The sequence below is a fragment of the Panicum hallii genome, chromosome 3 (assembly GCF_002211085.1).
Source record: "Panicum hallii strain FIL2 chromosome 3, PHallii_v3.1, whole genome shotgun sequence".
NCBI classification, from domain to species: Eukaryota; Viridiplantae; Streptophyta; class Magnoliopsida; order Poales; family Poaceae; genus Panicum; species Panicum hallii.
In genome coordinates, this window is record NC_038044.1 from 15,193,267 (window position 1) to 15,205,014 (window position 11,748).

The following is an 11,748-nucleotide window of genomic DNA, read 5'->3' on the forward strand; positions in this document are numbered from 1 at the left end:
TCCCTAGAACTGCTTAAAATTACCTTAAAATTATAAAGGTAGAGACATTGATGTGTAAAAAGCACACCAACTATGTACCATTTTAACTGCAGTCCAAGGTTCTTCCAAAAGATGAGAACATGGACAGTTATTGCCCGCATTGCAGTTCACGAGCACCGTGCCGCCGTGGCACTGAGCCGCGCTGACCCAAGAGATCACGACACGTCCACACGAGACTCCTGGAATGACAATTTTACGTTACCTTAGGATGCCGCTGCAAAACAACACCACACCTTGGAATTCGTTGAGTGGGCAGGCTAGTAGTAGCATGTAGCTAAGGCTGGACAAATAGACCTGGCTCGTTAACTCACTCGACACTCGGCTCGGCTCGTTGGAAAATATCACAAAGCAAAGCCAAGCTAAAATTTTAGCTCGATATTTTAACGCGCGAGCTGAAACAAGCCAGGCTAGAAGCCAAAAGCCCGAGAGCTGGCCAACATTCGGCCCATTCGGCCCATGTTCTCAACCCAATCCACCTCTTTCCCTTCAGCGCCATGGCAGTATGGTAGAGGGGACTGGGGGAGTGGCCAATATTCAGTCTTGGGGATGTTCTAATATTTCTTTTATAATTATTGGACGAGTTATTTTTGCACTTCCCCAATACTCATCCCAATCCAAATAACGGATTGGGAGAACTTCAACTCCCACTCTATTTGGGAGAGTTGAGGCGAATCATTGGTTTGTCCTAATAATTATTGAAAAAATGGAAAAGAAAAGGAGATCTGCTGGAGCATTATTTTTATATGAACTCTTCCAATATAGTAATTTTTATATAAACTCTCACAATATGGTAGTTGGATTGGGGAACGAGGAGCTGTTGTAGATGCTCTTACATCTCCAACGGTATCTCAATAAATATCTCCTAATAAAATATTATTGGAAGGTCCCAATACCACTTAGGTTATTAAAAGAGATGATTTCACAGTTCTCTAATAATCACTCTTCCTTTGCTTATGGAGATGCTGGATGCTTTTATTTATTTGCTTTCGTTTCTTAACCTTTTTTCTTCTTTGGGTCCGGGTTTGATCTGTGTTTGGCTGGCATTTGGGGTTTTCCTCTTTATTCCCAACGATAAAAAGAAAAACAGCCTACCACACGTTTGAGCTTGTAGGATGGCAGCTATACGACGGATTAAATAGCTTGGGAAGTGCGAAAGAAATTTGGGTTTGGACACCGGTGCATCTAGATGCTCGTCCCTTGTCTTCATCACGAAATTTGCGTGGAGTTTTAGCAAGTACTACTAGTTGCTAGAGTGCATTTTTTTCCCATTGTTATCGCTGGCATTGGATCAGCGCTGTTCGATCAATTTGCTGTTCACATGAGGTTGCATTCTTGCAGAAGCAAGGGCTAGACATGAGCTGCAATTCCCGCTAGGTATGCCACTGCTAGAGCCGTGGCTGCGCAGGGTGCCCCTGGAACACGGCGAGCAGCTCGTTCCCTTTGAGCACTTTACCCGTCATGTGGGTACAGCCTACACCTCTCGCTGATCCTTCCGACTGAAAAAATATTTGGAATGTGGGCTCTCTGATGATGCCTTTGCTGCTGCTGCTTAACCTTGCAGGTGCGGGAGATTACTGAAGCCCGCTCAAGTGAAAAGTTGTGCTGGACCCCTGAGGCGCTTCTTTTGTTGCAAGGAGTGAGTACTGAAAAAGTCTTATGTACTATATGGGTTGATCATAAAACTTATTTTTTACCTAGTCTTTTGTGCCTAAATTGTTTGCTATAGTGGTATTGATTTGGAATTTCAGAAGCAATAACATAAGAGAAGGATGGAATTGCCTCCATTGTCATGTGTGATGTGTCCTACTCAGTGCGGCTTGCATGTTTGGTCTAGGATATAAGTTGTGTCTGGCAATAAAGATCGTATCGCACTCAACTAGTCCATTTAAACTCCATCTGTAGCACAGAAATGAGGAAGAGGAGGTGACCAGTGTTATCTGTAATTGAGGAAGAGGACATCTCTATCAATCCTGAAATTTGGATACCTTTCTATGATGTTCTTTCCGAGCCGGAGTGGCAATCGATTACGTTCACTGAGTAAACCACAAATCCGCTGCAACAATTTGTGCAGTCATACTTGATTATTGTTGTAAACTTGGTTTGGGTGCCTCTTACAAGAAATGCTATCTTCTGTTATAACAAGTAAAGAGAACATAGGGTTTTCTTTACATGTCATGACTCAGGAAAAGTTTAAGTGCCTTGCCTAGATTTTTTAACCATTGTCAAGTGTGTTTTCTTTTACGTGTGAGATTGTTCCTCTCACTCTTTGCTGGAATCAGAGATTTACTTGTTAGATGTGTTTGCGGTTGTGATTCGGTTGGCTGGAGATGCTTGTAAGTTGTCACTGAATGAACACCTTTTTCTCATTGCAGTTATTAGGCTATATGCATTTTGTGTTCAAGTTGATTACATGATTCTTTTTTAGCATTCTGCTTATGTTTGATGTCATAGCTGATTTAGCTATTATTTGAAGTGGCAAAATTGTCAATGATTTGACATGCGATCTAAATTATAAAAACATGAGCAGTAGACTGTGTGTGCAAAACTGATAATACCTCTGAATCCACCACTTTGTACTTGTAGTGGCGCGACCCATACCATGTTACGGGAACAACACAAGGCTCACACCAGAGCAAGAAGAGACCGTGTTTGTTTTGTCATGTGCGACCTCTGGCATTCCGGTGTACGTTCACATGATGAAATATTGGAATGTCACCAAGAGAGGAACTATGGTACGATGCGAGGAGCAACTTGCATGCTGAAAGACAACCTGCTTTTGATTGGCTACTTATGTGCACCGCATATTGTTTTGTAGGCTTTACCTAGAGAGTATTGTCAGCATTTTTTAGCCCCTCGCCTGGGTTCCAATATGGGAGAGATCAAGATCTTTTTTGGTAACAACCTGACTAGCAGTGAGGTCAAGTTCTCAACACGGGAAAAACATTTCAGGCTTCTTAAAGGATGGCCCGACTTTGTAAAAAATAACTGCATCGAGGAGGGAAACAAATATGCTTTCACATTTGAGGAAGAGAAAGAGGGCGGCCCTCTGTCAATTAGGGTGCACACGCTTAATGGTACAGTGCTAACAATCTAATTTGGTCCTTCTGTGCTTATTCTGTTCATGAGGTGGTATTAGAATGAACCTGCATGAAATATGGTTGTCAAAATATTCCAGTAATATCGGAATTAATCGGATATTACAAGCTACTCAGCAAAGGAACAAGGAAAACCAGTGAGTGTGCAACAATGCAGCTCAGATGAATTCGCACCTAGCTGTCAGAAATATTGGTCACTTTGATTCCAATATGGCCAAACACTCTTGGTAAATGTAAGCCTGCTGGCTCCAACATAGTCATTTTTTAATGCCACTCTTCTCTAGTCTAGGGTCACACTAGGCAGCGCTGCAAAACCACCGCCTCATCGCCTTGCCCACCGTCCATTGCCACTGCCAGGCTGGGACTCTTGTCATTTGATTGAGACATTCCATTACTTATTTATATGATGAGATTTAGTGCGCAACTAGTGGCTTCTTACTTACAAGGACCTGGCCTGTTTAGCTTCCACATTAATGTGCCATGTGGAAGTGAAGTCAAATGGAGATCCCTAGGTTTTCATGGGGATTAGGGAACCAGGGCGCACAGATCTATCTTTCTGCTTTGGTTCGATTTGGGAATCTTGCTCTCTGGTGCCTATTTTGCTAACTGAGTTTTCAGATCTTCAGTGCTGGCTTTAGCTTACAAGTGCTGGTACATGGAGTGTCTTTTATGTTGTTTTTCTTGCGATGTGTGGTTCAATCGGTTGGCAGTTTTTCTTTAATTTCTTTGTGCAGTAGGTTTCTTTCGTACCAAGTGATGGCTAATGACACGTATTAGTTGTTTATGCCAAAGAGAGAATCAAGGAATGACAGTTATATAAGTAGGGAGGTCAGGTCTTGTTGATTGGAAAACAATAGTATGGGAGACAGCTTGTCTTTGTTCAAGGTGCCACTGTGCCATCTTCAGGTTTTACGTTCTTTCCATTTCTTAATTGTGTTTTTGGAAAAAAAATTATAGGGGTGCTGGGGTCAGAGTATGACCAGGAACAACCTCAGAGGCCACACGGATCCCGGGAAGAAGCAATATCATTGGGGCATACTGCGGCTGTTAAGATAACTGCTAGCATGCACATCCCGTATTTGCCTTTTGCTCGTCTGGTGGGTGCTGCTCTCATTCTTATCTTGTCAATAGAAAGATTTAGAATGCAGACCTTTCATGAAAGCCTGCTTTCTGGTTGCTGGCTGCTGCCCAAGCGGTTATCGCGTGAAGCGCAAAGAGCTCCTATCTTTGCATGATAGGTCAGTGTTCGAATTTCGATGTAAATTTTTGTATGGATAAAATCTGTGTTTAAGTCCTTTCTCTTAGGATAGGATTCCAGAATGATGGCATAAAAAATTGATTACTTATCCTTATTGTAGATTCCATGTTTTGTCTGGAGGTGACCTGCTAGGTGCAAGTTGTTTGTTAGGTCTAAGGCTAAACTTAGTGTTTTGAAATAAGACCATGTCGCACTTAACTACACCGTTTAACCCCACCGATGATTTGGAATGCGGTCCTTAACAGATAAATGGGGATGAGTTACCTGTAACTGTAACTAACGAACTAGAAAATGTCCCTGCAATCAAGAAATTTGTGTAAACTTGCTTTGGGCGCCTCTTGCTGGTAATGCCATCTTCTCTGTATCACAGGCCAAAATTGGCTTCATTTTTCTTTACTAAAGAAAGAGTGAAATTGTCATGAGCATTTTGAGAGTCGTTTATTCCTTTTTTTCCCGGCCATGTGCAGGCAGCAGTGAAGCACTTGGTATCCCTGTATGAGTCGGTGAATCAGTTTGCGGTGAATCAGTCTGTGGTGAATCAATTTGCCACCCGTGTGAGTAAGTTATCACTGGATGAACGCTTTTCTCCATAGTACTTGTTACACTAAATGGAAATGTGTGTTACACTATTCTCTTATAATGTCTGTGCTTGTGTTGTGTGTGATGTGATATGTGCTTTAGATCTTTTTTTGAAGTGGCAAAAATTCTAGTAATTTAGTGAAAAAATCAATAAAATGGACATATATCAACCATTATGGCTTAGAGTGGCCTGGAATTTGCTGATGCTTAAGAATTTTAGTCCTGCTTCATATAAATACTGTCACGAGTGATGATTTAAGATATAAAAAAAAGTTAAAGAAACTAGGTTTCGTGTATGTGTTTATTTCATACCCAAATAATAGGAAGGTTGCGGGCAGTAGAATATGCAGTATACCTTCAAATTTCTAGTGACTCCAGAAAGCTGACGCCGGGAGGAAGAACGAGCTGCAATTAGCTTTCCCCTGGCACTAGGACGTACATTCGGACCATCAAGGGTCTCGATAAAAAAAAGATTGGTACGTTGCGCCACCAAGCATCCCAAAACCCGACCTTGCTGGCTATCACTACTGCTAAATGTGCACCATTTATTTCCCTCTGTAGGTGTTCCAGAAAGAGTTCAGTGCGAAATATCTATATCCCTATCTTCGTTTGGGCAGGTGGAAGGTTTTCGCAGATGACAACTCGGTTGAGGTTACCTTCTGTACGATACCGAAGCAAGAGACATCGGCCTTTTATAGGTGGATGGCCACACTTCTTGGAGACCAACGGTATCAAGGAACGTGACGTGTGCGCCTTCACCTTCAGGGAAGAGAAAGATGAAGAAGGTGCCCCTCTGTCAGTAAGGGTGCGCGTCTAGGGCAGCTCCCTAGCTTGCTCGTATGCAGAAGCTGAGCATCTGAGAGTTTTGTACCATCTAGCTGTGGCTTGCATGAGCTTTGGCACTTCCAGGGAAAAAGGTAAAACGCTGGAGCTGCGTATTGGTCGGTGATGATGAGCAAGTGACGTATTTCTTGCTGTACGAGATGTGAGTACTCGATCGCCGGCAAGGTGCTCTTTTGTCCTGATGCAGGCATGTGTTTTTGGCCCAAGTGTTTGGGCAATGCATCCTCTTTTGTAAGTAATTTTCTGCCGTGTGGCGGCAAGCTTAGAAACTCCCCGAGTCCGAGCTGCCTGCCTGTATTCATTAAAGCAAGGTTGCCTCTCTTTTGTTTCCTAAAATTTCTCTTCAATACCCCATAAAAAAAAATCTCTCTTCAATACTGACAGCGCCGTTGTCCCTTTGTTTTGCGCTTCTTCTTTCGGTTTTACAGTATTTCTGAAGCTGTCGCGACTGTCCACACACCCCACACACGCATTGGCAATTTTGTTAACACTCGCATCTCGTTCTCTGTATTCGGGAGACCAACCCGTGCCGCCGTCGCTGCTGCCGGCATTTCGTGGCAGGGCAGCTAGCGTATCGGACGACGGGCATCATCGCGCTCCGGTTCTGGTTAGTTGGCTCGCGGCACAACGGCCGCCCGCCACCCGATACGGACAACGCCTCGCCGCGCACCGGCCGACTACGGACGGGCTCACGCCTACTCGACGGGCGGCGTGCGTGGCCAAGGAGCCCAAGCAAGCGAGGGCGCGTCTCAGAGCAGCCAACGACAACGATCTCTCGCCATGGACACCGCCTACGGCAATCAGCGACTACGTCCAGGCGGTTCCAAACAGCGACATTACCAGCATGCTTTTTTTTTATTTCAAACAATGCCCCGTCTAAGGGGAGTTCAGGCGTTACAGCTAGCGCGGAGAGAGAGAGAACAGTGCCCTGACACAGACACACAGTCGATCTGCACTGCCAATCTTTTGGTGCACTGCTCCCCACCTGCTGCTCGACCATGGCGCACACACACTGATGGCCACCTAGCAGCTGGGCACGTACGCGCCTCCCTGATGCAGCCGCGGGTTGTTGGCGAAGCTGCGAGGTGATAAAAGAGAGGAGCACGATTAGCGGAGGTGGGCATCGGAACGCGGCTGCAATTAGTTAACGAGCACCGTGAACTCACGGAGAGGAAGCTCACTCCACGCCTACCTGTTGGGAGGAATGTTCTTCAACGCTCCGGTCGCCGGGATCGCGCCGCAGAGGTTGTTGCTGGAGAAATCCCTGCATCAGAGAGAGGCAAGAACAATGTCACAGCATGGAAGGAATCTCTGCACGGAGGAACGATGGGAACGACGAGCGAGTGCTCACGCTACTCTAAGGTTGGGCAGTCCGGCAAGCTCCCTGGGGATCGGTCCCGTCAGGCGGTTGTGACTCACGCGCCTGTCCAAGCGCGCTCAGACATTCAGTCACTCACGCGATGCATGTTCCGAAGGGTAACGGTTTTCAGACTCACAAGAACTTCAGGGATTTTATGTTCCCGAGCGTCGCGGGTATGGGTCCTGAGATGCTGTTGTCCTGCAGGTCCAAGCTGACCAGGTTCGTCAGGCCGCCCAGCTCCGACGGGATCTGCCCCTGGATATTGTTGCCGTAAATCTCCCTGGTTCAGATGCCAAAAATCTTCATCAGGAGGAAAAAGAAAAGGAAAAACAGTAGATGGTTCAGAAGAGCACACATGTATTGCAGCTGATCCAGTTGCCCCAGCTCGGGCGCCAGAGTGCCGGACAACCTGTGTTTCGCAAGATCCCTGTCGAAGATGCAGAAAAAGATTGGGCGATCGAGCAAACAATCAGATCAGACGAATGCGTCGCTTCTCTCATAATCCCCGACAGACAGGAGGGGCACTGGGCAGCCAGGAAGGAAAGAGGCGGCCTAGGCCACACTCACAGGCGGGTGACGCGGTTGACGCCGTCGCAGGTGACATGGAACCACTCGCACGGGTACGTAGCCAGCCTCGGGTCCCAGCTCGTGAGCGCGCCGTCGGGGTCGCTGAGGCCCTTGCGCAGGGCCGTCAGCGCGTCGACGTCGTTGTTCGCCGCCGCCGGCTTCAACGACGACGCCGCGACCAGCGCCACGAGGACGGCCGCGGCGATCGACAGGGTTCTCGTGGCAGCGATGCGTGCCATGGTGTGGTGTGGTCGGGAATGTGATCTGAGGAGCAAGACAATCGCAAGGCCTGCTGTTGCGGTGCTGCCTCCTCTGCTGGCTCTCGCCCTTGGCTGACTTTATAGATCGCGAGGGCGCCTTGAATCCTTGATGGCAGGGTGAGGAGCTTCGGTTACCACTCTAGTGGAAATGCTGCGTGTACCAGCAAACATGCATAGGGTAAAATCTACTGTACCCAGCTGATCACTCGGACACTGACAGTGGGCCCTCGATTGAAGTTATCATGTACTAACCAATAGGCTGGTGTTCCCCAGCCAATCTGTTTCAGTCAAAACCTGTAGGAATCTGCTAGCTGTGCTCTAGGATTTAGTGCATGGCAATCAATACACACCAATACAAAGCATGTTCAACGTAGTGGAAATTCATTGGTAGCTCATTAAGCTTCAAACCATAAAATGGACCAGTAAATACTTGCTACTTAAATATACACGGTATATTTTATAGAAATATTTCCATGGTAGATCACAAGACAAGACGGGATAACATTTGTTACAAGACAATTAATTCTAAGAACATATGGGCTCGGAGTCTATCTACACCTATCTCTTCGAGTTTGACCCACCTTTAGCTGGAGGTGTAACAAAGATAAAGAGTGGGAATTTAATTAGTGTCTTAGTTTAACGATAGAAAACAATTGTAACAAAGATAAAGAGTGGGAATTTAATTAGTGTCTTAGTTTAACGATAGAAAACAATACGAGATGTAAAAGGTGTGTTCTTAGGTGATAGGTTTGTGTTGCGTTAGAGTCCAGTCGTCATCATGTCATAGCTATGCTGCAGCTCGAGAACAAGAAGCTCAAAATGGGAGGAGTAATGTTATGAGCTAGGGTTAGACACTTAGAAATAGGATTAGGCATCTTGAAACCTCGTTATATATAAAGAGAGATGTTTCAACCAAAGCAAGCAAGAAGTTGTTGTTGTGTTGTTTATTTGCAAGGTCACACTGCTTGGATTCAAGATGGTAAAAAGGCTAAAAAATTTACTCTAGAAATTTGAAGGATCGAGCTAAAACAATCAGGCTGAAATCTTATATGTTTTACTTTTCAAGTTAAAAATAATTAACGGATGGGTTGGACCGTGAAGGATCATAAGGATTATGATCCAATTACCAACCCTACTCTTGCCGCCCTCCCACTACCAACTCCCTCTCGCACAGCGTAGGCTCCCTGTCATGCTCATCACTCACTCCCACCATCAGCCCACAGTTCTGAAACACCGCCCTTGCATCCGACTAGCTTCGTTCTCAAGATTCGCGGGGGCTCTAGCTAGTGTGCTTATCCACCGCAACGGTCATAGCTTGTTCGCGCCCATCCAACATCAGATCAGGACCCGAGCTCCTCCAGCCCACGAGATCGAGAGGGGGTTGAGGAGGAGGAGCAGTGTGGAGGGAGCAACGGAAGAAGGGTGGCAGGAAAGATGAAAAGGAAAAGAAAGAGCAACTAATAAGCAGGCCTCACTTGCCATAGGAAGATGAGGCTAAAAATATTGCTGAATTCAGAGGCATTTTTTAGACCAACATTAGACAAAACTAATGTACTTAATCTTAAAAATGGGGACCTTCCCCGGCCGTTTGGTCATTAGGGGCAATGAAATAGAGGCTGGTGGTCTATATGCTCTTTAACGCTCGTCGTATGGCGTATCTCGTTCTTCATCCTGGCCACGGTTGACGACTTGACACCATCACAAATTAATCCTTCGACTACCAACTGCTGCTGCTGCTGCCATTCACGTGTCGCATCGCACGCCCTCGGGCCTCGCACGTGGTCCCGTGTCGTTCCCCGGCTCTATGCCACGACTTGCCACTGCTAAGGTTACTCCCCGAGCGCCCAGCACCGGCATCGGGAGGCCTCCCGCCTCCCGCCTCCCGCCTCCACCTCCGCCCAAAGCCCCCAAACCTTTTCGTATCTGCGAACGCTCGCTCGTGCCGCGCCTACTGGCACACGCGATCGCCGGGCAGCAGCACGCTTCGGGCAGCAGCACGCGATCGTCGGCGTGCGCGGCTCGGGCGGCGGACGCACGGCCGTCCCGAACCCGACGAGAACGCACGGGCGCACGGCGGCCGCCCGGCACGCCGACGCCTCGGTTGACGCTTCCCTTCGATCAGGCGCGCGGCGCGCCACGCCTTCGCGCGAGCGTGAGCCCGACGTGGCGTGACGAAGAAACCCAAGCGAACAAACGACACATCTCTCAAGAGTCAGATCGAGCAACCAACGATTTCATGCAACCGCAATTAATCGACCACAGGCGATACGTTGCCACAGTTTGTTTTTTCTTTCATGCGATCGACGCCAGGTACCAACAAGTACAAGCAAGGCTCGATCGTTTCGTCGACACATTAGATCTGTGCCAATGTTTCGGCACACTACTCGATCTTCCTGCTGCTCGATTATTGTTCATGCTGACCTGACAGGCATAATCTAGCAGTTTGGTTCGTAGTTGCCCCCCCGATGCAGCCGCGGGTTGTTTGCGAAGCTGAAAGTGAACAACAGACAAGCACGAATCATCATCATCATCAGCCTCTCAAAACCATACGAACTGATGAAGGAAGCTCCACCGACCTGCTGGCAGGAATGTCCTTGAACGCCCCGGACGTCGGGATCGTGCCGCAAAGGTCATTGCTGGAGAGGTCTCTGCAGCAGGCAGGCAGGAAGGAAGAACGATGTCACCGGCCGGATCATGGAAGAAATCTCAGCAGAGAGAGACGACGGAAACACCGAGAGCAAATTCGACTACTGCGCGCGCTTACAGGAGTTTCAGTGACTGGATGTTCCCGAGCGCCAAGGGTATGGGTCCCGAGATGCGGTTGCCGTGCAGGTCCAGGCCGACCAGGCTCGCCAGGCCACCGAGCTCCGACGGGATCCGCCCCTCGATGTTGTTCTCGTAGATTTCCCTGATCAGACGCCCAACCAGTCAGTAACACCTCATCACCAGCATTCCCTGGATACGGACGGAATCCCCATGGGGAGGAGGAAGAAGAAAGCCATCAGGTGGTTCAGAGGACCATACATGAACTGCAGCTGATCCAGTTGCCCCAGCTCGGGCGCCAGTGGGCCGGACAATTTCTGTTTCCCAAGATCCCTGTCGAAGATGCAGTTCAGATGGAGCAAACAATCAGACAGACAGGAGGGCACGCAGGGAGGGAAGAAGAAAGAGACGGCGAGGCGGTGCCTGCGCCTAGGCACCACTCACAGGCGGATGACGCGGTTGCTGCCGTCGCACGTGACGTGGAACCACGTGCACGGGTTCACCAGGCTGGGGTCCCAGCTCGCGAGCGCGCCGTCGGGGTCCTTGAGCCCGCTGCGCAGGGCCGTCAGCGCGTCGGCGTCCTTGTTCGCCGCCGCCGGCTCCAAGGACGCCGCCGGGACCATGGCCACGATGAGGACGGCCGCGGCGAGCGACGCGGTTCTCGTGGCGGCGGCGAGCGCCATGGCGTTGTGTGGCCGGGAAGAATGTGTGATCTGATGAGGAGCAAGACAGCAGGCAAGAATGCCGCGAGGCCTTGGCGCTGTGTGCTTTGAACTCTGGCCTTGGGTGGTTTTTATAAATCGCGAGGGAGGCTATATCGCACCGATGGGTTGGCTTTGAATCAATTGGCAAAGATTATGTGTTGGCTGTGTATTTGTGTTCACCTATAGAGGTTTTCCTTCGCCAGCCAAACTTGTTTAGCCAATAGCTGTAGGAAACAGCTGTTGTTTCCAGGATTTTGTGCATGGCAATCAATACAGCACA

The 11,748-nt window shown here is 48.3% G+C and overlaps 1 protein-coding gene across 1 annotated transcript; it reads right to left on the reverse strand.

The window, feature by feature from the left end:
• Positions 1–6,837: 6,837 nt before the first annotated feature.
• Positions 6,838–11,447, reverse strand: LOC112885272 (leucine-rich repeat protein 1-like). Its single transcript, XM_025950926.1, has 7 exons — positions 11,209–11,447; positions 11,026–11,097; positions 10,766–10,909; positions 7,311–7,454; positions 7,166–7,237; positions 7,007–7,078; positions 6,838–6,892 (listed from the first exon to the last, which is right to left on the reverse strand). Exons 1-7 carry the CDS (start codon positions 11,445–11,447, stop codon positions 6,838–6,840), a joined length of 798 nt encoding a protein of 265 aa, XP_025806711.1.
• Between the last annotated feature and the right edge of the window lie 301 nt (positions 11,448–11,748).